This window comes from Physeter macrocephalus, chromosome 14 (assembly GCF_002837175.3).
Source record: "Physeter macrocephalus isolate SW-GA chromosome 14, ASM283717v5, whole genome shotgun sequence".
NCBI classification, from domain to species: Eukaryota; Metazoa; Chordata; class Mammalia; order Artiodactyla; family Physeteridae; genus Physeter; species Physeter macrocephalus.
The window spans coordinates 102,642,833-102,670,726 of NC_041227.1; the positions used below are offsets into that span (position 1 = coordinate 102,642,833).

Consider the following 27,894-nt stretch of genomic DNA (forward strand, 5'->3'; position numbering starts at 1 on the left):
GACTATACTGCTGAACTGAATGAGTAAGCATTTTCAGAACTCTAATGGAAAACTGATGAATTCATAAAAGTGCTAACAAAAGATCAAGATGAAAAAAAAATTAATTACATGGGACTGAGTGAACTGATGAGGATGATTACAATTTTTGTGACTTTCTGTTTGAATTTTAAAAAAATGTTAAAAAGAAAAAAAAGAACGGATGTCGAATTTTTTTAGAGATGTCTTTTTAATTCCTTTACTGTTTACTAACAGATTTCCCAATATTGACTACATTTCTACAAAATCAGTGTCATTTTTTATACTTTTAAAGTAACGTGGGACTCCGTTTGATAGTAATTTATATTTACATCAATATTCAAAAGTGACTGTTTTTAGTGCTATTTTTGCTAGATTTTATCAGTGTTATCGTGGCTTCATAAAGAGAACTGGAAAACTTTATGTGTGAACTAGAACAACTTTAATAGCAGATCCTCTTGAAAGTGGGAAAAAATTTACCCATGAAATAATGTGGGCCTGGAGCAATTTTTAAAGAACTAGCTCTCTGGTAACTTTGTTTTGGCTTTCAAATTTATTTTGAAAATGGAGATAACCCAAAGGTATATCTGTGATTATCTACTTTTCTCATTCCGAATTTTGTATTTCTGTATCATCCCTTTTTTCCTTTATTCAGCTAGCATAGTTTAGTCTACCGTTTTGGTTTTCCCTTCCAAAGAACCAGCTCTTATAATTTCTTACTATTTTTTCCCTTTTAATATATTAATATCAGTGTTAACTTTATTAAGTCTGTTTTCCATAGGTTTATTTCATTGTTTCCTTTTAATACTCTTAAGTAAAGTATTTAATTTTTATTCTTTTTCAGTTATTCAAGATGTTTTCTCATAAATTTGGCTTTGGCCACCTCCCATAGACATGAATATACATTGATCTCATTATGTTATTTCCTAGATAATATGTAACTGTTTTCAATTTCCTCTTTGATACAATAAAGTATCCAGAGTTGCAAAAAAAAATAATAATAATAAAATAAAATAAATAAATTTAAAAATAAATAAAAAATAATTTTTGAAAAACTTTTGCCAATTTCTAGCCCCACTCCCCTACACAGAGGTTGGGGGTTGAAGCTGCAAGTTCCAACCCTCTAATCACGCTTTGGTTTTTTTTGGTGACTAGTCCCCATCCTGGAGGTAACTAGGGGCCCGACAAAAGTTGCCTCATTAGAGAAGAAGATGTTCTTATCACTCACATTACTCAGGAAAACTACAAAGGATTTAGGAGCTTTGTGCCAGGAACTGGGACAAAGACCAAATATAGATTTGTTATGCCACAATTACTCTGTAAGGAGAGAATATGCTAGTTATGGGTTGAATTGTACCCCGCCCCAATTAATATGCTGAAGCCCTAATCCCCAATGTGACTGTATTTATAGTTGGGGCCTTTAAGCAGGTGATTAAGGTTAAATGAGGTTCTAAGGGTGCGGCCCTAGTCAGATAGAACTGGTGTCCTTATAAGAGGAGAAAAGAGACACTCTCTCTGCATGCACACAAAGGAAAGGCCATGTGAGGACACAACAAGAAGGCAGCCATGTACAAGCCAGGAAGAGAGCTAGCACCTTAATTTTGGACTTCCAGCATCCAGAGCTGAGAACATAAATTCGGTGCCTCAAAGCTGTCAATATGTCTATTTGAGGGCCAAATCAGGGCAAGCAGCATTTCACCTGTACTCCACACTCCAAGACTGAATGCATCCACGCTATTCTAAGTCTGTTCACCTTCCCACCTGAAAGTAGTTTAACTTCTTTGGCGCTAAAAGAATCCTACCATCATCACTTACTAGTTGCATAGCCTTGGCTAAGTAATTTAAGCCTCTGCATTTGAGTTTATTTGTAAAATATCACCATTCCTATTTTCATGCCATCCTTAAATGTCTTTTGTGTTGCTTTGGGGGACTCTCGGTTATTTATTTTCTCTACTTCAAAAAACAATTATATATAATTGTCCTGCACAGAGTCTGGCACATAGCAGGCACTTAATGTTAGCTTCTCCACAACCTTTCCATGAATGTCTCAATTTTCCAAAATAATCATAGTCAATACTACCCAAGTATTCACTTACAGAAACTTGTTTTCCGTATTTCTATACTATAGAAGAGACTGCACAACTGATTTCTACAGAAGCATCCACAGAAAAATCTTACTTTATGTTGGATAACAAAAATAAATTATTTTTCATCAATGCAAACAGTTTGAAAAGTACCAAAAGGACAATCTGTTAAAATTTATTACAGGGTAGGGATTTCCCTGGTGGCGCAGTGGTTAAGAATCCACCTGCCAAGGCAGGGGACACAGGGGTGATCCCTGATCCGGGAAGATCCCAAATGCCACGGAGCAACTAAGCCCACGCGCCACAACTACCGAGCCTGCGCTCTAGAGCCCGTGTGCCACAACTACTGAAGCCCACAGGCCTAGAGCCCGTGCTCTGCAACAAGGGAAGCCACCGCAATGAGAAGCCTGCGCACTGCAACGAAGAGTAGCACCTGCTCGCTGCAACTAGAGAAAGCCCACGCGCAGCAAGGAAGACCCAAACGCAGCCAAAAATAAATAAATAAATTTATATTAAAAAAATTATTACAGGGTAAAAAAGCTCTAGCCAATGTAGGTAGGGTAAGAGGAAATAATTATTTTTAAGGAGAGCAACTTTTCACAGTTTAATGAGGTAGCATGAATTTTGGAAATTTGTTACTAAACGGTGTCAGATTCCTGGATGTGGGAATGAATCCAAAGTATTACTAGCCTGTTTAAAAGACTGAAATCTCCTCAAAAAGGAATCTAGCACATGACGTATTTTGACATTCAATGCAGCCTTGTAGTGAGACTGTTGTAATATCAATTTGAACAGCATGCATCTAAGTTAGTTTTGTTTCTAAGAACGAAATTGTTGAAATAAACTCTATAGGTCTGTGAATGGGATGAGAAGACAGAAATAGAAAAGAAGCATAACTCAAACATCAAATTATTTTCATTGTGAAGTATATCTAGATGCAAGAAATACTTTAAAAGGCTGTTAACTAGCAGATTTTAAATACAGCTGAAGCACTTAAAATCTAAGGTTGATATTAAAACGTGGGTTTTTTTGTTTGTTTCTGGCAGAAGTGCTCAGAAAATACTGCTAAAATCAGCTCACAAAGGTTCTTTGTAGGCTGTATATCCAGTGTGCTAAGACTATAATACTCCATTCATTTTAAACATTAGCTACCCTTGTAATGCAAAAACAATGTAAAACTAAATTACTGTGAGTTCCCCAAAGCGACACAAAAAACATTTAAGGATGACATGAAAATGGCAATTCACTGAGTAATATAAGATTTAATGGAGAATTTACCAAGATGAAAATAAAAAGAAAATATAGTGAAGCCACTGATTCTAATTTTCTTCATCACTGAATTCCAAAATAAAATGAACACACTTCCTTTTAAGAAAATCATGTGTGGAATCTAAAAAAAAAAAAAAATGTTCTGATGAACCAAGGGGCAGGACAGGAATAAGGACGCACACGTAGAGAATGGATTTGAGGACATGGGGAGGGGGAAGGGTAAGCTGGGATGAAGTGAGAGGGTGGCATGGACATATATACACTACCAAATGTAAAACAGATAGCTAGTGGGAAGCAGCCACATAGCACAGGGAGATCAGCTTGGTGCTTTGTGACCACCTAGAGGGGTGGGATAGGGAGAGTGGGAGGGGAGGAGATATGGGGATATAGGTATATGTATAGCTGATTCACTGTTATAAAGCAGAAACGAACACACCATTGTAAAGCAATTATACTCCAATAAAGATGTTAAAAAGGGGCTGCCCTGGTGGCGCACTGGTTGAGAGTCCGCCTGCCGATGCAGGGGACATGGGTTCGTGCCCCGGTCCGGGAGGATCCCACATGCCGCAGAGCGGCTGGGCCTGTGAGCCATGGCCGCTGAGCCTGTGCTCCGCAACGGGAGAGGCCACAACGGTGAGAGGCCCGCGTACCACACACACACAAAAAAAAGATGTTAAAAAGAAAATCATCTATCCAAATGATTCTACTTTCTTGCAAAAATATCGTCAGCTTTCTCAATCATACAAGGCATATAAAGATATCCAACTTGAGAATATTATATCTTTCGTTAACCTTTCTTGCTTTCAGAGTGTGTGTCCTTGGTTGGATTATTTAGTACATTCAGTCACAGACTGTTCCAAAATAGCTGTAGATTTCCCTAAGACCGTTAAGAAACTGCAATTTATTCTTGGAAACTTAATAAATAAATACTGTAAGCGAAGAGTAATATATCTTGACCAGTGAGGTTTTGATATAGTTTTCTGCTTGTGCAGGAGTATAAAGACAAAGATAATTCCAACACCATGCACAGTATCAGAGTGATTATCAGATCATCTGGCTTTGAGAGCCAGAGAGTATCTATCACATGGTAGCGACAGTTTAACAATGTGTTCTCTGAAAAGTCATTATTTGAATGAGAATATATGAAAAACATTCCTTGAATTTTTCTGAACTTTCTAAATCTTTGGGAAATTAAAAAGTTAAAATCCCAAGTTAGGTAACAATTAAAAGAATTCAAAATCTCCATAAATCTCCTAATAATGGGTTAGCACGTTATAAGTGTATATTTTTCTGGCCTACAATATCCCTCAACTTAATTAAGTGAAGTATAAAGTATATTCAACTCATCATAGTCTAACTGTTGAAAAAGGCCACTACTCCAGATCTAATTTTTAATTAGATAAAATTTTAAGTAAAAATCCAAATTTTAAAAAGATACAACCTGGAAGACACTTTAGGGACTCCCTTTTTGTGAGTCTGATAGGTTTTGGGGAAGGTTTCTTCATCTCTCACTTTCCAATATGTAAGAATATCTTACGTGCCTATGCATAAAAACATGATTTTATTTTCACAGGGAAAATGCATAACTTGTAAAATTACAACTTGAAAAATCCCATTTTTCATTTTCTCTCAATCTACTTCTTAAATGTTCATTCACTTTTTCATAACTAGTGCAATTTTAGCAAAACATTTTCACCAAAAAGATGGGGGAGTAAGAGTAAGGTCAAGAATTAAGGTAGTGGGCTTCCCTAGTGGCACAGTGGTTAAGAACCTGGCTGCCAATGCAGGGGGACACGCGTTCAAGCCCTGGTCCAGGAAGATCCTACATGCCGCGGGGCAACTAAGCCCATGCGCCACAACTACTGAGCCTGCACTCCAGAGCCCATGAGCCACAACTACTGAAGCCCGCAGGCCTAGAGCCTGTGCTCTGCAACAAGAGAAGCCACCGCAGTGAGAAGCCGGTGCACTGCTACGATGAGTAGCCCCCACTCTCCACAACTAGAGAAAAGCCAGCGCTCAGCAATGAAGACCCAACGCAGCCAAAAATAAATAAATAAATAAATAATTTTTAAAAAAAGAATTAAGGTAGTAAAAGGAATAACAGTCTAGACTTGGGACATTCAGCTAACTGAGAGAACTTCGGAATGTCATTTCACACCCCTAATTCTCCCTTTCCTCATCCAATTATCAGGCACATAGAGTAAAAGACTGCCATAATTTTCTTTCTCTTCTAGTAGTCTATGAATCCTACCCAGCCCGAGGCCAGGGTTTTGGATTTCTGTAATAACAACTACTTCTGTAGAGTGAGTTATAGGTTGCATATAGATTAGCTAATATGATGCTAACAACACTTTGTAGGAAATCGTTATTTTTACACTTGCCTTCTACAAATGAGAAATTGAGGGCTCAAAGGGCCCCAAAATAGCAACTCAGCAGCATATCAATGGCAAAGTAAGAGTTCAACCTCACTTTCCCAAGTCCAAATTCAACGTTTCTTCTACTACACAAAACAGTCTGATGATAGTATTTTCAATTCTCACCAAGTAATTCTGGAGTCACAGGAAAAAAAAAAAAAAAGTCCTAAAGGTTTAGCTTGTCCTAGTATTTACAAATGTTCCCCATTACTAGAATTAAGAGAACACTCATCTCCATAGCTTCTCATTACTCAAACTGACTCACTTGTAGGTTATTACTGTTTGTATATTTCTCTGACAAAATTTTACATTCAGATTGCTTAATAGACCTCACTATTTTATTGCCCCTAAATACCTGAGGAATATAAACTGGTCTATACAAGTCATTAATATGAAAAGTTAAGTCACAGAATATTTTCAAATGACAAAGGTACATGCTTCAGATTACTTATATCAAAATAAAGGATTTAATCCAGATAATTCTAAAATTTATGATTTACAAAACAGATTTTGAAATTTGGACAAAGGTATATAAATCAGAAAGAGAAAGACCAGAGATAAACTGTTCTAAAGTTGGGGAGCATTGAAACAGTACTTGATAGAAACAAGTCCAAACAGGCCAAATATGTAAATAATCAAAATAAACATGAACATATTAAACTCATCACTTGAAAAAGATTGCAAATTATATTTTTTAAAATTCCACCCTTTTTAAAATAAGGAAAAAAAAAGTTGAGGACTTCCCTGGTGGCGCAGTGGTTAAGAATCTGCCTGCCAATGCAGAGGACACGGGTTCGAGCCCTGGTCCGGGAAGATCCCACATGCCGCAGAGCAACTAAGCCCGTGAGCCACAACTGCTGAGCCTGCGCTCTAGAGCCCATGAGCCACAACTACTGAGCCTGCGTGCTGCAACTACTGAAGTTTGCGAGCCTAGAGCCCGTGCTCCACAACAAGAGAAGCTATCGCAGTGAGAAGCCCGAGCACCTCAAGGAAGAGTAGCCCCTGCTCACCATAACCAGAGAAATCCCGCACGCAACGAAGACCCAAAGCAACCCAAAATAAATAAATAAATTTTAAAAGAAAGGTTGAAAATAAAACAAAAGACAAAAGTCATTATTAGGGAAAGAGAACAATGATAAAAGGTTCAACTCACCAGGAAGATACAACAATTCTAAATTTGAATTCACCTAATAGAATATAGCATCAAAATTTACAACATAAAAATAGATAAAGATACACAGATATATGAATAAATCCAACATTATATTGGGAGATTTCAAAGCAACTGTTCATAACTGATATTTCAAGCAAACAAAAAACAAAAACAAGACATTCAATAAGATAGAAGATTTTAACAATAAAATTAAATAAAATATAGGGGGGATATGTATAAAATTCATCATCTGACAATTAGAGAATACATATTTTTTCATAAGCCACTTATCATAATTAAGCCAAGAAATAAGTCACAACAAATTCCAAACAATGGGCATCACAGACCACATTCTCAATCCAGAAATTATGTCAAACTTTAGCAACAAAAACATAAGATTTGTACACAATTAGAAGTTAATGCACACAGTTTTAAATAACTCGGGTCAAAATAAGAGAAAATTGAGAAATGCTCAGAACTACTAGAACTAATAAGTGAATTTTAGCAAGGTCACAGGTTAAAGGTCAAAATCAATACTCTATTATATGCTTGGAATACACAGAAAGTTAAATTTTTTAAAAGTTCATGTAGTCCCCAAATTGCAGTTTTATGAAAGATGCCAAAATATTCCTTGCATGGTCATTTCAACATAGGTTTTCGGCAGAAGTCTAAGGACATAATGTTAAATAGATTTCTATGAAAGCAGAAGAAATATAGATTAATTTTGTAATTTGGGGGTGATAGTAACATGAACAAGGATAGACTAAATAACTGCTATGCTTTTAGAGTGTCCACTTAGCAAACGACGAAAGAAATACTGAAGACAACATGTTGTAAGACTCACAAACCTCCTGAGATCTTTTGTTTTCATTAATTCAGAAAGTATTTATTGATGTCACAATGTATACACTTGTTCTGCATGTGGCCTAGAAATATTCATGAATATCTCATTTTTAGATGATCCTTAGGTATTTATATATGATTTATATATCCATTTGGTTCTAAGGAAAAATTATGCTTACTGTCAATTCAATCTCTGAGGTATATAAATATGTGTGTGTATATATATATATATATATATATATATAATTCTGTTTTCAACTACTGTTTTTATGAGATTTATATTTAGATTTTCACCTATACTAAGGTGAGGATATACAGTTAAAAAGAAAAAAATTCAATAAAAATATTCTGTGGGTCTAAAAAAAAGTTCATGTACTTAGAGGGACTTAGAGGTAAGTCTGACAAAATACATACAAGACCTATTCTAAAAAAATTTTAAAAAGAAATCACAGAGGGCCTAAATAAATAGGAAAATACATATCATGTTCATCATTTGGAAGTCTCAATATTGTTACTATGTCAATTTCCCTCAAACTAATGTATAGCTTTAATGCAATCTCAACCAAAACTCAAGCAGACTTTTTTAAAAATTGAAAGTGACAAATGGATTCAAAATTATATGGAAATGCAAAGAACTCAGAATAGCTAAAACAATTTGGATAAAGAATAGAGGTGGAAGACTTGCACTAATTGATTTCACGTCTTGCTTTACTATAAAGCTACAGTAATCATGACAGTGTGGTTTTGGCAAAAGGATAGATATAGATCAATGGGACAGAACTGATAATACAGAAATAGACCCACATACATAGGATCAATTACTTTTCAACAAAAGTACAAGGCAATTTAATGGTGAAAGGAATGTCTACTTCAACTGAATATTCTTATGAAAAAAGTGAACATTGACCCTCTCTCACATGTAACACCTGATTTGAAATGGATCATAGATCTAAATGCAAGAACTAAAACCATAAACCTTCCAGAAAAAAAAAATAACACAGGAAAAATCTTGGTGATCTTGGGGTAGACAAGTATTTCTTAGGATTTAAAAAGCATGCACCATAAGAGAAAAAAATGTATAAACTGGACTTTAACAAATTTAAAAACTTTTGCTCTTCGAAACACATTGTTAAAAAAAAAAGGTAAGCCACAGAATGAGAGAAAATACTTGCAATACACGTATCTGACAAAGTTCTCGTATCCAGAGTATATCTCTCTCTCTGTACATATGTTAGAGTAATAAATAATGAAGATGTGTTTTATAGGTATAGCGATAGACAAACTGACCAAGAAACAGAAAATGTGGCTTCTCAAAAGATTCTTGTATATTTGGAACTCTACATGACAGAGATGGCAAGATAGATCAGTGGGGAAAGGAGAGACTGTTCAAATTGATTATCCATAAAAGAAAAGAAAATCTGGATCCCTACTTTGAACCACGCAAAAAATTTAATTCCAAATGGGCTGAAGATTTAAAAGTCAAGAAGTAAAACTTTCAGAAGAAAACGTAAATGCCCTTCTGCCTTGGGGTAGGAAAGGATTTCTTGAGACATACGCAAGAGCTGACCATAAAGAAAAAGACTGATAAGTTGGACAACACTGAAATTAAAATTTAAATTCATTACAAGATATCTTAAGTGAGAAGACAAACCACAGAAACATATAACTGAAAAGGACTAGTAGGCAGATAATAATTTTAAATTATTAAGAAAAAGACAAATAATCCTACAAAACTAAAACAGGCAAAAGACATGAAGAGGTATTTCACAGCAGAGGATCTACTTGACCTCACTGACATCCTAAAAATATAAACCAAGATCACAATGAGGTATCATTTGTATCCATTATCTTTTTTTTGTAAATTTTTATTGGAACATAGTTAATTTACAGTGTTGTATATCCATTATCTTTTGCTATGTTTAACAACGTAGCTCCAAAACTTAGCAACTTAAAAAAATCATTTAGTATTTCTCATGATTCTGTGAATTAGGTTGGGCAGTTCTGCTCTGGGCTAGCTTGGCTCTTAAGCTAGGCAGGTCTAAGCTGAGATGCCTTGTTTTGGTCCAGCTAGTCCTCTATGCCCCAGTACGTTAGCCTGGACTTTTTCCACATGGTGGGCTCCGGGTTCAAAAGAACAGTAAGAGAAGACAGGACCCAATGTGCAAGTGCTTTTCAAGTCTCTCCTTGTGTCACACTTGCTGATGTCCCTTTGGCCAGAGCAAGTCACAGAGCCAAGTACAGAATCAAGGGGTGGAATAAGAGACTCTAGAAGTAAAATCATATTGCAGAGGGGTATGCATACGATGATGAGAAGAATCTATAATCCGCTACATCACTCTTTACATGCATTCTTCGGCAAGAATTAGGAAGGACGACAATAGCAGAGTTTGGGAAACAACTTGTAAAGCTGAATACTGGCATACCCTTGTTAGAATTCTATGTCTAGGTATACAGCCAAAAGAACCTCTTGCACATGTGAAGAGCCAATATGTACAATAATATTTTTAGCAACATTGGTCTTAATAGCAAAAGCTATAAACTACTCAAATGTCCACTGTCAGGAGAACAGATAAATAAAGGTACAATGAAATATTACACAGCTGTGAAAATAAATTTTTCATTTACTCATTTAACAAATATTTACTGAGTACATACTATGTGCCAGGCACAGTGTGAGATGCTAGAGACACAGCAGTAAACAGACAAATATTCAAACATATTATCAGAGAGTACTAAGTACTACAAATGAAAAATAAAGAAATTTGGTATGTGTGCATATGTATGTGTTTGTGCACAATATTTAACAGGGTGGATGGAGAAGCTTTCTCTGAGAATCTGACATTGGAAAAGGACCATGGAAAAATATGGGGAAGAGCACTGTAGGGAAAGAAAAAAAAGAAGTGCAAAGACTTTGAGGCAGGAGTCTGTCTGGCATGTTCCACTTACCAATAGTTATTAAGGTTACTGATAAATTCAAACACTTAAGTTTCTAAAACTTACAGTTTCATAGATATAGAAATACTATAGATACTCTCTGATTATTTTTAAAAATTAAAGAAAATTCCTCTGCCCCACAGAAGCAGTACTAAAAGCTCCTCTAGGGAATTCCCTGGCAGTCCAGTGGTTAGGACTCCATGTTCTCACTGCCAAGGGCCCAGGTTCGATCCCTGGTTGGGGAACTAAGATCCCACATCTGCATGCCACGTGGCGTGGGGACCCCCCCTCAAAAAAAAAAAAAACAAAAAACTAAACATGCTATTATCATACACCTACCAATCATACTCTGTACTATCTCTGCAACTTCCTATAACTACTTTAAAGTAAAAATTGAAAAATATGTATAAAAAAATAAAAAATAAAATCTCCTCTAAATAGATCTTAGAAACTTATAAGGAGCAGAAGAATCTTGTATATTCGCTTGATTAAACGTTTTTCAAATGTGATGACCTGAAAGTTTCTGGAAGGAACCAGACTCAAATGAAGAGGTTAGAAGTAGCTAGTCAGATCAACCAATTCAACCTTACTGGACTTTATTCTGTCCTCTTATAGAGCAGAGAGCGGCATTTGACAGACCTGACCATTTCTTAAGAGAGTTCTGAATAAGCAAAGACTTCCGCATGCTCTAAAATAGAAATTTTTTTTTTTTTTTCGGTACGCGGGCCTCTTCTCACTGTTGTGGCCTCTCCCGTTGCGGAGCACAGGCTCCGGACGCGCAGGCTCAGCGGCCACGGCTCACGGGCCCAGCCGCTCTGCGGCACGTGGGATCTTCCCGGACCAGGGCATGAACCCGTGTCCCCTGCATCGGCAGGCGGACTCTCAACCACTGCGCCACCAGGGAAGCCCTAAAATTTTTTTAAAATGAAAAATCTTGCTCCCCTCTGTTCCTCATCTGTCTAGTACTCTCTAGGTGGAACCACTTTTATGAGTTCTGTGTACCCCATCATTCTTTCTTTAAACACTCCTTAGTCTCCTTTGCCAGCTCTCTTTTACCTGACCTGGGACCTCTCCTCTTCCCTGTTTCCCTCAAGTGCCTTATCTAGCTGCACGGTTTAAAATACTAGCTTGAATTTGTATTTTTCATCCTGACCTCTAGATTGGAATACCTAATAGCAGCACTTAGATGATTCCTAGGCACCTGAAATTTAACACGTGCTTTTTTCTCCCTCCCCAGCCCTCTTCCTGTAACAAACCTGGTCCTCCCCAAACCTTCCCTCTCCGACTACTTGGCACAACCATCCACCAAGTTACTGAATCCAGAGGCACAGCCATCTTTGACTCTTCTCAATTCCTTACACCTCACATCTAATCCAGGACCAATTTTATTCCAGATATATGTAGTATCCACCCACTGCTCTCCACTTTTTTGCCACCACTCTGGTCCAAGTCATTTTCATCTCTCGTTTGGACTACTCACTGGACTCCTAACGTCTCTCTCCATTTCTACTCCTGTCCCCTTCAATTCATCCTTCACACATGAGCAAGAGTAAACTACTTATAAATCATACTACTCTCCTACTTGTAACTGTAGAATGACTTCCTAATTACACTCAAAATCAAATCCAAACTCATTTCCATGGCCTGCAAAGCTCTACATAACTTGGACCATGAATGTTTCCTATCTCATCTCATGTCACTATATTTTAGGTGTACGATACTAAAGTCTTAAGCACATATTCACATTAACTCTCTCTCAGACCTTTGATTGTTTCCTTCGTAACATTTATTACGCTGTGCTTATTCTTTCATTTTTGTATTATTTTTTTTCTCTCTGTCAGGCTCCTAACTAAAATATCTATTAGTTTTTGTTTCCCACTGTTTTCCCCAGAACCTGGTTGGTAAAAGGCTTAAGAAACAAGGTGTTTGTTCACTGATTGGATGAATGAACAGATAAATATGACAATAGATATCACTGCAAAATAATCTTCTCATGCAAAGAAAGTAAGTGCTAGAAGACATTGTTAAATATCAAACCCCCAAATTTCACAATTCTCAAATTCTGTGTTGTGGCTTACACATATAATGTAAACTGTTAATAACACAAAAAGGTTGAGATAATGGCCTACAAGAATGACTCATTTGGTTAAGAATCCCGCATATGTTGTAAAACATTCACGGAATGTGAATATATACATGTATATATATATTTACTGAAACTTTATTAATAATGAGCAAACAATAATCGAGTAAGCAGGAACACAGAGATATGCTTTCGAAAGAGGGCTGGAAAAAGTTCTTAGCAACTGCACAGTAGGCCACATGATAATGATGACATAACAATCATGGTTAACTATATGCCAGGCACTGTTCTAAATGCTTTACTTAAATCTATTCACTTAACCCTAACAATAAAGGTGTGTACTAACTTCAATATCTAGGAGGAAACTGAGATAATAAGAGGTTAAGTAACTAGACTAGCCCAAGGGTTGCACAGTAGTAGACCTGGAATTTGAACTAAGGCAATCTAAATTCATAGCCTAGGCTCTTAACACTATCTACGTAGTCCTTCCAGGAAAATCTGTAAAGACCAAGGTTTTATTAATGAACCTCTAGAACAAGAGAAAACACCACAGTGACCTACTAAAAAGATTTTTTATTTCTGGAATACTGACAAACTCTTTAAATTATAGTCAGAGACTAAACAAGTTCTGTGAAATCAATGGAAGCAAAAGGATTCTCAACAAGACAAAAAATAAACTCTTCTACAGTGGCTACTTACTCAGAATGAAATAATTATATTAAAATTACAAATAGCTTGGGGAAATTTTTTATCAGGAGCAAAGAAATTATTATAGTTTCCTCCTACTCATTAGCAACAACACTCACTCAGTAGAGACATGTGTTACAAAGATCCTCTGTCTTTTCCACTTGCCAGAAAGAAGACACCTTGATACCTGATAGTAATGAAGCATGAACTCAGAATAACTATTCTGAAGAACAGAACTAACTTTTTTCTATCCTTATTCCATTCCACCACAAATTTTGCCAAGCATAGTTTTTGTTTTCCTAGAATTTACAAGACTGAAAATCAGGTAAAAAGGGGAAAAAATGTACATACACATATAGATCCCTTTAATACATAAGAAAACCATTTTCATGCAAACCAGGAAATACTGCGAAACCAAATAAAGATGCCTGGAGACAACCTTAGCAGAAAGAAAGAACACCTGGGACCTCATTTCCAGTTCAGGCTCTGGCACTACCTAAGCCATATGACCTCAGGCAAGCCAATTACTGATTGTTTCTGGGCCCTAATTTTCTCCTCTGTTAAATGAGAAGACTCTAACTCTGTGTTCACAGAGGTTGCTTCTAATTCTAAATATTGCTTTCAATAGGTTTCAGTGAAATAATATAAGTAAGGCTTTAGTTAACTATACGTAAGCGCCCAAAAGTTCAACTTCCTCTGCACTTGGAAATTCTTAAGTGACAATACCTGATGGCCAAAAAGGATCAAATTTAAACTCCCAAATGCAAAGCTAAACTCATTCTGAAGTCACCTACTTATAAACCAAGGTGACTAATACAGTGGATTACAGTTTCAAACTATTCCTGATTAGCTTTTATTGCGTTCAAAAGGAGGGCAAAGATCATCTCAAAAAAGTGTGTGACAAATTTCAGATAAATAAGACCCTTAATATAAAACATCAAATTCTGAAATGATGCAAAGTAACAGTATTCTGCACTGATATATTTCCTGCTTTCAGAGTAAAATGACAATATCACCATATTTTCATTTACATAGTGATTTCACATTTACTATCTCCCTTCATCACTGTGACAGTCCTATGAAGTGAGCAGTACTTTAATCAACACAATTCAGATCAGCTCAGAAAGTTAGGTAACCTGCCAACCTATGCTCAATAGGTGTTGGAACCCGGATTCCAATCTAGGTCTTCTGATTTAAAGTTTAATGATGTTTGCAATCCTAAAAAGTGGTAATTCAAGCCAAAGGCAGGAAGAAGTTGGAAAGTGAGAAAATTTGGATAATCAGTCCCTGGATAACTGGACTGAACAAAAAGAATATAAGACCAGGTGTGGCAGTTATAAAGTAAAAAAGCAAATTTACCAGCTGTTAAAAATAACAACAACTAATTTATATAATTCCACATCTCAAAAATCTTGTTGCCTCGTTTCAAAGACAAGTGTGAAAAAATTTTCTAACTCAAAAATAAGAACAATATGTAAATAAACAACAAATTGATTAAAGTAGCTATAAAGCATTAAATTGCTAAAAGGTTTTAAATCATTTACTGAAGTATTTCAGAAACTTGGTTATTCTGGACTGTGAATCAAGGAATTAAACTATATTAATCAAGTAGGATATATTCCTCAAAGGAAAAAAAAAATGCTCCAGTGTTTTAAAATAACATAGGCAAAGAAGTAAAATATAAAAGATTTCTACTGTAGCGTCATTTCACACCTACACAAATTGGCCACATTTGTCTGGGTACCAAAGGTCAATAAAAAAATAATCTATAATGCATAAAATGTTGCCTAGTAAATAATAGTTTCTTACTATCATCATTTATGCTAAGAATACACAACTAAAATCAGGGGCTGATTATAATACAATTAATAGGTAGTAGCAGAACATTAAATTCTCTGTCATTACAACATTAGAAATACTTGTACGAACTTCTCCAAAGATCAGTGCAATCCGTCTACAGAATTTCTGACAAGCCCCAAAGGAGAATTGAAAGACATTAAAGTTAGGAAAAGGAGCTATGTTGTCAAGACAGGTAAACACTGCCAGAACCTATATGAGAGTTTTGCATAAATTTGCAGGAAAACAAAAGACAACAGTGCAAAACTTACTGGAGGTCACAAATAATCTTAAGCAGCGTGACACAGGGTCACGTATGGCTTACTGAAAGTTTAGAGATTAAGCTAACCTTCATGTTTTATTGCAAATACCTCCACTGTAAAGAAATACAGGGGGTCAGGGATTTGGAAAAGGCAGAGAACGCTAGTCTTCATGAAAGTAGTGGGAAATAACGTGAAGGTCCTCTGTAAAAGATCTACGGAGGGAAGGCCCCATTGCCTTGGCCACCAACGCTTTAGAAAGCACTTGCACGTCTGAATTTTGTTGGATACAAAATGGATACAAAATAGAATCATGTGCTAGTGGTTGGCGGCGGGGGGGCAAGAAACCAACTGACAAATGCTGAGAAACAGCTTGGTCATCAGCAGGGAAGACCTTCCTCTTTTACTTTAAGGTCCTAGACACCCGGAGAGGAAGAGGAGATGGGTACTCTACAGAAGCTCAGAACGGCTTCCAAGTTCGCCGCGATGAGAGGGAATGGTTGGGAGTCCAGTACGGGTGGCCAACCACGGGGAGGTGTCCCAAATAATCTACTGCCAGACTGAGACAGAGTCAGCAGCGCTCTAAAGCACTGCTTGAAGTGGAAATCACGGTGCCCTAGATATGCACCGTCTAAGTGCAGAAGAAGCCAAGCTCTGAGGATAGCCTCAGGCGTCCGTCCCCAATTCCCCGCTTTTGCTTACCTACCCGCTCTGACTGCGGCTTCTCCGGATCTCCGGACCTCGGATCCTGGAAGCGGCTCGCGCCTGACTCTCACACCCGCCGCAGGGCTCCGGCCAACCGGAACTAGCTCACGTCACTTCCGGTCCGTTTCCCCTCCGGGAGACCGCCTCCAGAAGAAAAACGTTCCCCACTCCTTTCGGCCACGTCTGCTGATCGTCGCGGGATTTCAGTTCGAGTCTGGGCTAGGGACTTGTGGGCGGGGCGAGAGGAAGAATGACTGTTCGCTTCGCGGTTCTTGATCCGGAACTTGTTGTCAAGGAATCCCGGAAGGGGTAACTCGCGCGAGAGAAGCGTGCTCGCTACGCAGAAGTGAAGAACGCAAAGCCGCGACTGAGGCGGAGGAGAGGTCCTCTGGGTAGGTCAGCCTCTCACAGGTAGGGGAATGTTCTTCATTCTGTCTCCAATTGGAATGTTTCTTCCCATCTAATTTAATAACCATCCTCTCACCCTTTCATCTTCTCCTTTGTAAACTGTCTTCCGCCCAGTGGCCGCCGGAGCCCCTGTTCCGGTTCGGCCAGTCGTCTTTTGGAAGAAAGGACCAAGCTGCTGGGGAGGGGAAGGACCCAGAATTTCTAGTTCCCAGGCAACGCCTCCATTGAGGCAGCATTGATGGATTCGCTCCGAATGTGAGAAAATACCGAGCAGGCCTCACACTCTGCTGAGTATTTATTGAGTACCTACAGCGTAGCAAGTTGTTGAGTCCTACGAGGAAAGAAAAAGGCCTCTAAGAATATGATCGAAAAATTTCCTCCCTGTGTCACACAGACATAATGTCTAAAAGAGTATTTAATACTTTAACAATCCCAGGCACTGTACTAGACGTTGAGAATTATGCACAGTGGTTATGTGTTATTGTTACAGCGGCTCTGGAAAGTAAATAATTAAGACTGACTGGGGGGTGGTAAAGACTTAAGAGACAGGTTTGGTTTGAACTACACCTTCATGGGTGAAGAGGATTTTTTTGTGTGTTTAAGTGGAGAAAATTATTTCAGGGAGAGATTGCTGCTTGAAAATACCTGGTCATTTGGTGTGGCTGAATAGTACACTGTGCAGCAGGAGAGGAGGATAAAGTAGGTTGAAACCAAATTGTGTAGTTCTTTGAATGCCTGCGAAGGGATTTATGTTTTATTGTTACCCCACCGAACTTGGGTCCACTCACCCAACGGGTAGCAAACGGGTACCTAAAGGGTACTGAACCGGGTTGTGGTGAAAGAAAGCACAGTCTTTATTGCAGGGCCCCAAGCAAGGGAGTGGGAGACAAGCCTCAAATCCACTCCAACTTGGTGTTTGAGTTCGGGGTTTTTTTAAAGGGGAAGAACAAAGAGGCTGGAATTAATCGTCTTGTAACATTTCTGTGACTTTCCTTAATTGTAGTTTCAGGAGTCAGGATGTCTCTGGTTTATGATTCTCTGGCCAGGTGGTCTATGGCTCGAGGTCTCTTAGCTCTATCTTGCCCTGGAGAAACAACCTGAGTGGTAGATGATATCTACAACAGCAGTTTTAGTGTATTGACAGTGTTATTGACAACAACAGTTTTAGTCATCAACTCTGGTTGCTTAGTATTCAGTTAGTGCAGGGTTGAGGTCACAGCGGACAAGAAAGGGGATAAAGTTTTGGATAGAGAGATTAATCATAAACTCGGTAAGGGACTCAGTTTTAGGGGGACTTGGTTTCCTTATCCCTTAGGCTTGTATCCAGTGATTTTCGAAAAGAGAAATTACAGGATCAGATTAGTGCTTTATTAATTATAATGGCAGATGGACTAGGATGAACTAGGGCACAAGTGAACCAAATATGGAAAGATTACAGGAAGTTTGAGAGGGAAGGGAATATACTGAGTTCAGTGTAGGACACAGTTTAGACCACTTCATAGACATCTAAGTGGTGAAATCTAGCAGAAGCTGGAAGTTCAAGTGTGGCGCCCAGGGAGATGCTCTAGGAATCCTCAGCATTTGTTGATTCAGGAATGAGTGGGATTCTTCATTTCACAAACTATTTATTGTCTATCTCCTCCTACTAGATTGTTCAGTGCGCTTCTCCAGCATCCAGAACTGTGCACAATAGGCCCTCAGTAAATATTGATTGATTAATTGATTGCTTGAATGGAAAGAGAGTATATAAACCAGCACTGTCCAATAGAACTTTCTGCAGTCATGGAAATGTTCCATATCTCGCTAACTCATAGAGTGGCACCTAGCCACTTTTAAGCTGTTGAGCTATTGAGCACTTGAAATATGGTTAAATGTAACTGAAGAACTGAATTTTTATTTAGTGTTAATTTAAGTTTAAATGACTACGTTTGGCTAATGGTTGCTGTATAGGGCAACGTAGGTACAGACTGAAAAGAGGGCCAAATGTGTAAGCTTGGGTAATACATACATCAGGGGCCAACAGAGGACATATGGCCAGAAAAAGAGACTGGAAAAAAGGTATCAGAAAGATAGGATGATAATAGGGTTGGGTTAAAGAATTCAAGGGAAGAAAGCTTAAAGAAAAGTTATCAGTGAGTGGTGCAGAAAACTCAAGATGAGGCCTAAAAAGAGGCAAACTGCATTGGCAATTAGCTAGTGTCTGATTCCTTAGCAGTTTCAGTTGAGTGGGGAAGGGAGACAGGTAACTGAAGAAGTTTAGAGATGAAGGGAAGAGGAAAAGTGAGGCAGTGGTTTAAGGGTCAAAGAGGAAGGGTTTTTAGGTTGGAAAAGGCCAAGGGGCAGTAGCCAGTGGAACAGGATACATGGGGGTAGCATGCTTCAGAAGGTAATGGAATCACAAGCATTGGTGAAAGAGGTTTAATTTGGCTGAGAAATTAGAAGGCACCAAGAGGAGGGTTTTATAGGACATGTTCGTTTGGCAGTGCCGTCATTGCCCGGGATTGTCTATGAGACTAAGATAGTTATTTTTACCTTAGTCTCAAGCACTGGGTTTATAGATATATGTTTATAATAGATATGCAGAAAAGGGGACAAGCTGAAACACTTTTTACAGGAGTTAGATGTTGATCTGATCAGGCTGATAGGAGATTAGAACATCCTAAAGAATAGAGATGCTAGTATTAATTTCAACATTTTAGAATTAGAGACCTCATAAGATATGGGACAGAAGTGATAAACAAACTTGGTTATTTCTGGAACTTTTTCTGCTTTCTGTTTATGATGACTGTTACTGATATATCTGTTTTAAATAAAGCTGAGAAAATGAGAAACTTTCCGTCATGACCTTTTAGATGAGTATATTCAACATATACTCTATGTGTAGCTCCTTTCTCCAGATAGTACCTGAGTCTGGTATGTGGGATATTTGGTTACTTTGCAACCTAGAAATTGGTGCAGAGGATCCTTCTAATTCTTGATATAGAAGTGTGTGTGTGTGTGTGTGTGTGTGTGTGTGTGTGTGTGTGTGTGTGTATATATTTTTTATATATATATATAATTGAATATTTATTCTATTTGTAGTCTGGTCGTTAGATTTTCAGAGAGAAGTCCTGCTGATATGTAAGCATCATGTAGTAACTAAATGATAGATGCATTATGAGATAATGTGGGTTCTAATAAGAATTAAATTTTATTTTCTTTTTTTGTGGCTGCAAAGGCATCTAGAGTCATGTCAGTACAGCCCTGTCACCATTTTAGGCACACCAGTGAAAGAGGACTGAAACTAGGTGCTGATGACTTAGCCATTTATGACCCTCTGGTCATTCCTTCTCCATTTATCCCTAAATGCTTGTTTCCTCAGGGTTCTGTTTAGCCATTTCTTCCCTCGATATACTTGACCCAGTGGCCTTACCCACTTTCATCACTTCAGTAACCTCAGTTATATTTTAATTTCTTTTAAATATGTATTTCTAGCCTAAGCTTATCTTCTGACCTCTTAAATGATATATCTTCTTTTTTTTTTTCCTGGACATCTCAACCAGGATGTCTTTTGGTCAAACCAGACGTAATATATCTAAAACTGATTTTAGTATCTTTTACTTTCAAACCTTCTCTTTCACCAGAATCCCTTCATCAGTAAATAGTATACTTCCAATCTCCATTTGTTCAAATCTAGGTGTCATTCTAAACTTCTCCCTTTCTTTTATCATCAGACTTCCAGTGAGTCACCAAATCATACAGGTGTGCCTCAGCCACTTCTTTCCTTTCGCATTGTCACTACTCTTCTCTGAGTGACTGTCATCTGATCTAGACTACTGGGAAAGGCAACAGAGTAGTGTTAAGAACACAGGCTCTGGAGTCAGGCTACCATTTACTAGCTTTGTGAACTTGGGTGAGCTACTTATATTCTCTGTACCCCAATTTTCACATCTGAAAAAATGGGGATAATAATTCTGTATTTACCTTAAAGGACTGTTGGGAACATTGAAGGAGACAATTCATGTAGAGTGTCAATACCTAATATATACCTAATATAAAACCTAATTTAGCAATTATTAACTGTTACTATGATTACATTATAGCAGCCTCCTGGTCAATCCCCTGTATCTGTTCTTACCAGCTTCTAATTCATTCTTTATACTGAAGTCCCAGGTGATCTCTTAGAAAACAAAAATCATTTCCCTGCAGCAGCTTCTCATTGTCCTTAGGGTAAATTCCAAACCGTCTAACATGGCTTACAAGGCCTTCTGTGATCTGCCCGTCTTTCTCACTTTGTTCTCTGCAGCTCTTTCTCTCCATCTTCCAGCAGTCTGGACTGCTTTCAGGTCATTTGACATGTTGTATTTCTCTCCTCTGGCCTGCCCACTTGGTGTTCTTTCTGCCTGAAATGATCTTCCATCCTTCTATCTTCTTACTGATCCTTTGTTGCATTTTAAATGTTTCTTCAACGAGGCCTTCCCTGACCTCCTACACTGAGCTAAAGCACTTTATGTACCTCCCAACACCTTTTTTAAAATATATATTTATTTATGTATGTATGTATTTATTTATTTATGGCTGTGTCAGGTCTTAGTTGCGGCACATGGGATCTTTCGTTGCAGTGCGCAGGTTCTTCGTTGTGGCGCATGGGCTTCTCTGTAGTTGTTATGCACGGGCTCTCTAGTGTTGGCACGAGGGCTCAGTAGTTGCGGCTCACAGGCTCTCTAGTTATAGCATGTGGGCTCCAGAGCACGTAAGCTCTGTAGCTGCGGCACGTGGGCTCAGTAGTTGCAGCACGCAGGCTTAGTTGCCCTGCGGCATGTGGGATCTTAGTTTCCCAACCAGGTATTCAACCTGTGTCTCCTGCATTAGAAGGCAGACTTTTTTTTTTTTTTTTTTTTTTTTTTGGCTGCTTTGGGTCTTCGTTGCTGCACACCAGCTTTCTCTAGTTGTGGTGAGCAGGGGCTCCTCTCTGTTGCAGTGCACTGGCTTCTCATTGCGGTGGCTTCTCTTGTTGTGGAGCACGGGTTCTAGGTGCATGGGCTTCAGTGGTTGCGGTGCGTGGGTTCGGTAGTTGTGGCTCAAGGGCTCTAGAGCACAGACAGGCTCAGTAGTTGTGGCACATGGGTTTAGTTGTTCTGTGGCATGTAGGATCTTCCCGGACCAGGGATCGAACCCACGTCCCCTGCATTGGCAGGCAGATTGTTAACCACTGCACCACCAGGGAAGTCCCGGAAGGCAGATTCTTAACCACTGGACCACCAGGGAAGTCCTCCCTAATGCCTTTTCATAACATTTACCAGCCATGTAATTATTTGTCTTCTCCTCCACTCATCTGTGAACAACTGGCAGTGGCCTGTATTGTTCACTGTATTCCTAGTCTAACAAAGTATGTGTCTGGTACATAGGAAGTCAGCAAACGTTTGGGTTTTTTTTTAACTTCTCTTTGCCTCAGTTTCCTCATTTTCAATATATAGAATTAATGCTAACTTCTTATAGTTATGTGGATCAAATGACACAATACATTCAGAGTACCATTGAAGCTTTGAGCTATGACAACATGAAGTTTTCTTAAAATAAAATGAAAGAAATTCAAAATTAGGACTGAGTCATCTCTAAACCACTACCAGAACGTAAGCTTCATGAGAGAAGGGACTTTTTCTCCTTTGTGTGCTCCTGTATTCCCCCAGATCCTAGAGCAGAACCAGTTAATATTTGTGGGAGGAAGGAGGCAATATATCATAAAAATAAAAGAAGAAAGCAGATGAGCTTAATGACACACTTCTGACTATAATTCAATAACCTATTTCTGTAGCTACACTTGGGACTTTCGTCACGTTATAATGTTCCATTTCCAAACTCAAAACCCCAGACATCTCTCTCTAACCACAGCCATCTGCCTTTCCAGCTTATTTCCATCATACCTTTTCTTAATAGCATGTGCATATCCTGTCACTTTCCTGTCCTTAAATCATTTTCTAAGAATGTGGATTTCATGGCTTATCATTTCAAACATTCTTGCCCTCACCCTAAATTCCCTTATGCCCTCGTGTCTTGGTGCTTACTCTTAGTAGAATTCAAACTTGGATAAATCCAACTATCTGTCATAGATGGGGACGATGAAGGAAGAATATAGGTGCAGCAGATTTAGTTTATATGTTTGGAGACAGTGATTATGTGGTTTCAGTCTTCTGGCTTCTATTTTCTCTGTGAAATATGAAGTCATCTCTTCTATATTTTTACCTATACTCAGGCTGCTAAGTACTGCTGAGAAGATCATAACTGGTAGGTATGGTACCGTTATAAAATCATTACTAATCCTAACCATGTTTTCAACGTTCCTCTGCAATCCTGCTGTGTTTTGCTGTAACTTTTATTTCAGTCTTCCTCTTCTCAACTCCAGCTTGACTTTTGTACAAAATAACTCCCTCCAAGGAACAATTTCCTGCTTCCAAATCTACAGCCCTACCTGCATCTAAACCTGTCACATTGGGAAAGGTGTCCCTTCTTTCCAAGACCAAATCTCTTCACAGGGACTTAGGTGCCTCCCACCTACTGCTTCCCCCCGCCCCCTGCCCCGGTACGCGGGCCTCTCACTGTTGTGGCCTCTCCCTCTGCGGAGCACAGGCTCCGGACGCGCAGGCCCAGCGGCCACAGCTCACAGGCTCAGCCGCTCCGCGGCACATGGGATCCTCCCGGACCGGGGCATGAACCCGCACCCCCTGCATTCGGCAGGCGGACTCCCAACCACTGCGCCACCAGGCAAGCCCCCACCTACTGCTTTGTAGTATTATTCTTTCCCTATCTTGAGCATCTACCTACCTTTTCTCTGGGTCCATCCATTAACATTTAAATATGTTCAACATTTGTATATACTCATCTTTCCATCCTAAGAGGGGAAAAAAAACCTTTCCTTTTTCTTCACAGCCCCTTGTATCTGTTGCTTTTTCTTTCTGCTTTGCTTTCACTTTGTTTCTCTTTCTTGACCCCACCTCAAACTAGCTTCTGCCCCACAACTACCCCATATTAGTTTTTTGCCAAAACTAATGGACAGACTGTCTCAGAGTGCTATCAACTAACTTCTGGAAATATGTTCCTCACCACATTGTCCTGGTATTCCTGCCTCTGTATCTGTAAAAGTTGGCCATTTAAGAAGGCAGCTCCAGGGACTTCCCTGGTGGCGCAGTGGTTAAGAATCCGCCTGCCAATGCAGGGGACACGGGTTCGAGCCCTGGTCCAGGAAGATCCCACACACCGCGGAGCACCTAAGCCTGTGCACCACAGCTACTGAGCCTGCACTCTAGAGCCCATGAGCCACAACTACTGAGCCCGCGTGCTACAACTGCTGAAGCCCACGCACCTAGAGCCCATGCTCCGCAACATAGAGAAGCCACCGCAATGAGAAGCCTGCGCACCACAAGGAAGAGTAGCCCCCTTCTCGCGCAACTAGAGGAAGCTCGTGCACAGCAACGAAGACCCAACCCAGCCAAAAATAAATAAATTTAAAAAAAGAAAGAAAGAAAGAAAATAACAAGTGTTAGTGAGGATATGGAGAAACTGAACCATTTAAAAAAAAAAATAAAAGGTAGCTCCAGACAGGATCCAACTAGAGAAGGAGATGCATGAACTACTATAAAATGCAGAGTTTTTTTGGTAGGTGTTTCAGAAAGTAACTGAATAGTAAAGGATTCTAATGGACTCCAAGGAAGTGGAGATACAGGTTTTATAACATTAAGTAGCAATTTCAGGGAAATTAGTTTTGTTCTGGGGAGGGCAGGGTTTGAATTTGAGATTGCAAATGTGGGGATATTGGGTTGTTTCACTTTTTTATTAACTGTACCTTTGACTTAGAAAAGCAAGATACATAGTATAGCAGTGTAATGTGTTCAATTATATTTTTATAGTTTGGAGACAAAAGAATTTATAGTCATTTTCTTTTCCTTCAGATATTAAGTGTACTCCATCATTCTCTAACAATTACTGAAGGTCTGTTAGCCCGGTTTATCTCATAATCCTCCCAATCCTTCTTTAAGATCTGGAGACAGCCATGACTTATATGAAGATCTGTTTGCAAAGGCATTGGTTTTTTTGTTTCTGAATTAGAGACTTGAGTCATAAGGCACTAGAGAAGTGGCTGTCAACCCTACCAGGCCCAACACACAGTTTTTTAAAAATAAAGTCACTTGCAATGAATGTAAAATGGTATAGCCATTTTAGATAATAGTTTGGCAGGTCCTCAAAGTTACAGAGTTGCTATATGACCCAGCAGTTAGACTTCTAGGTATAAGCCCAACACAAATGAAAACAAATGTCCATACAAAAACTTGTATTTATAGCAATATTCATAATAGCCAAAAGGTAGAAACAACCCAGATGTCCATCAACTGGTGGAATAGATAAATAATATGTGGTATACCCATACAATGGAATATTATTCGTCAGCAAAGAAGGAATGAAGTATGGATACATGGCTACAGTGTGGATGAACCTTGAAAATATTATGCTGGATGATAGAAGCCTGAAACAAAAGGCCACATGTTGTATGGTTTGATTTGTATGAATGTCCAGAATAGGCAAATCCGTAAGGACAAAGTAGATTAGTGGTTACCAGAGACTGGGGGAGGGAGAAATGGGAAGGGACTACTAATGGGTGTAGGGGTTTCTTTTTGGGGCAGTGAAAATGTTGTGGAATTAGATAGTGGTGATGGTTGTACAACATTGTAGATATATTAAAAAACACTGAATTGTACACTAAAAAGGTGAATTTTATAGTATGTGAATTACATCTCAAAAAAGTTTAAGATTCCCTATATTATCCTCATTTTAAAATATTTGATAACATTGCATACTTTGCCTACCATGTAATTTCAAAAACATTAATATGTTCTAATTTTAACAAAAAGAATAAAAAAGAACTTTATGGTAAAATATGTATTTCCAGGACTGCCATGTATGCCACGCAGATTATGCACTGTACAATTCCAAGGGCACCACTTATATGTTCTACAAACATGATGGCCCCATGTATTTCAATGTATAAATGCTTAGATACTATTTATTCCACTAGAAGAAACTGATGACTGTTTGTGCCTATACACTGAAGCGTCATGAATCCAAAAGCCTCAAATGTAGACTGATATAAGTGCTTTATTGATGATTCAAATACCATGAACAGCTTTGCTGGGGTAATAGGACTTTCTAAAATAATAAGGATAAAGGATCATCTTCCTTTGATTTATATGATAGTTATACTACTGGTAAATTGAGTGTGTTAAAACTATGCAAAAAATATTTTGTGTCCATATGCAAAATGAAATTGGGTTCTACTCTCAGACATTAATAGTTTTTCATCTACAGTAATGTCCAATGGGACAAATCTTCACGTGTAAGGCTTTTAGCATTCCATGCCAAGGTCTGGTAAATGTCAGCAAGCGCACCTCACTCCAGGCCCGTTGGTGTGACAACCAGGAACTTCTCTGAGGGGTTGGTACCATCTCCATTAAGAATTAATGCAGTAGGAAGACACAAGTAAATAAGCACTCACTATATTCCAGAAAGAGTGAGTTAATCTTGGTTTCTCTAGATCCTTTAGGCATCTTGGTAAAACAGAACATTTCCTTTCTCCACAAGACTTAGCAAAAATTGAGGAACGGAGCTTTGTTGTATCCAAGAAAGAGATGTACTCCTCATATTGAGATTCAAAATGACCTAAATTGCTTCACCTGTATTCTTGAACCTTTTCTAGTACACAGGGGAGAAAAAATAGTACATGCCTAAGATCCAAAACATATTTTGCCTTTTTTCTGGAAGAATTAAAATATTGCTGCTCATATACTATGAGGAGGATGTTTTATCTGATAAGCCTGTAACTTTCCACTGCTAGATAGTGACAACTTCCTTTTCCTTTCAGATGCTCTCCAAACCCTTGGTTATGGAATATTTGACTAATCCTGGTGCACTCAGCTTGGCTGCCGGAGTTGCTTGTGGCATGTGCCTGGGCTGGGGACTCCGAGTACGCTTTGGAATGATCCCCAGGAGCTCGGTGAGCGAGACAGACACTGACACCAGAACAGAAGCGAGCATCTTAGGAGAGGGTGGGGAGTACAAAATGATTCTTGTGGTTCGAAATGACTTAAAGATGGGAAAAGGGAAAGTGGCTGCCCAGTGTTCTCATGCTGCTGTTTCTGCCTACAAGCAAATTCAAAGGAGAAACCCTGAATTACTCAAACGATGGGAATACTGTGGCCAGCCCAAAGTGGTGGTCAGAGCTCCTGATGAAGAAACTCTAGTTGAATTACTGACCCATGCAAAAATGCTGGGACTGACTGTAAGTTTAATCCAAGATGCAGGACTTACTCAGATTGCACCTGGCTCTCAAACTGTTCTAGGAATTGGGCCAGGACCAGTAGACCTAATTGACAAGGTCACTGGTCACCTAAAACTTTACTAGGTGGAATATTGTATGATGATGGTCATCCCACCACCACAAGGGTTTGAAACTGTCAAATTCTAACAATAAAAGCTGAATTTCTTCCCCCAACTTATGTATTCTTGAGATGAAAATCCGTTCCTGTGTTCTTCTATCATGTACTTGGCCTGGTTACACAGTTATCTTGGGCTGAAAAAAAAAAAAAAAAATTTGGTTAATAAATAGTCCTGGTGGTTCAACAGATGGGTGCTGAAACAAGAAATATTTAAGATGAGAGGCAAAGGTCACAATAAAATTGGATTATGAGGTGGGAAACAGCATTTCCTATGTGAGGTTCGGTCCCTTTGTGTGTTAATAGCTCTTCTATTACCCCCCTTGGAAGATAGGGGTCAAGGGTACTACCATTAGGTGCAAACTGTAGTTTGTTTTTCCTGCCTTCAGTTTTTGGATGACTGCCTATATTATTAATAGATCATGGGTTTAAAATCTAACTTTGTGGATTTGTCTTAAAGCTGAGGTTTTACAGCACTGATATAACCCACCCATGCTGTGTTTCATGTTCATTCCCTGACCCACACTGGCAAAAGTTTCTCAGCAGTGGTCCTACATCTCTTTAGTTCCCACCCCCCCCACCTTTCCTAACAATGAAGGCACTGAAACTTGCAAAGTGACTTGTATGGACCTTGAAGGTGATAATGGGCCCACGTAAGAATTTATGGTAATTGTAAAGTGAATGTAGCTTATCCCAGCATCCCACTATTTATTTCTTTACCTAGAACTTAAGGAACTGGACAA

At 38.7% G+C, this 27,894-nt stretch overlaps 3 protein-coding genes across 5 annotated transcripts in view; 1 reads left to right on the plus strand and 2 right to left on the minus strand.

Moving 5' to 3' along the window:
* The window catches only part of VMP1 (vacuole membrane protein 1), a 131,194-nt gene extending 114,793 nt beyond the window's left edge, over positions 1-16,401 (minus strand). Inside the window, exon 1 of one of the 2 annotated variants that reach the window (XM_024127912.3) lies at positions 16,285-16,401. The gene's annotated coding sequence lies outside the window, so the exon portion shown is untranslated. Of the gene's footprint in view, positions 1-16,280 lie in introns of both variants that reach the window. The other variant, XM_024127913.3, reaches the window with a different exon arrangement.
* A 170-nt stretch (positions 16,402-16,571) lies between these two features.
* PTRH2 (peptidyl-tRNA hydrolase 2) lies at positions 16,572-27,214 on the plus strand. The gene is made up of 2 exons (XM_007122530.4): positions 16,572-16,694; positions 26,581-27,214. Exon 2 carries the CDS (start codon positions 26,581-26,583, stop codon positions 27,118-27,120), a length of 540 nt encoding a protein of 179 aa, XP_007122592.1. The 5' UTR covers positions 16,572-16,694; the 3' UTR covers positions 27,121-27,214.
* Positions 27,201-27,894, minus strand: part of CLTC (clathrin heavy chain) — a 66,900-nt gene continuing 66,206 nt past the window's right edge. For both annotated transcript variants that reach the window (XM_028500043.2, XM_028500045.2), the window contains one exon: positions 27,201-27,288. In XM_028500043.2, coding sequence (XP_028355844.1) covers positions 27,254-27,288 — 35 coding nt within the window. In that variant the 3' untranslated portion in view covers positions 27,201-27,253. The remainder of the gene's footprint in view (positions 27,289-27,894) is intronic.

Bases quoted from the DNA above. Each gene is read 5' to 3' on its own strand.
- PTRH2 (XM_007122530.4), top strand. From the start codon at position 26,581: ATGCTCTCCAAACCCTTGGTTATGGAATATTTGACTAATCCTGGTGCA.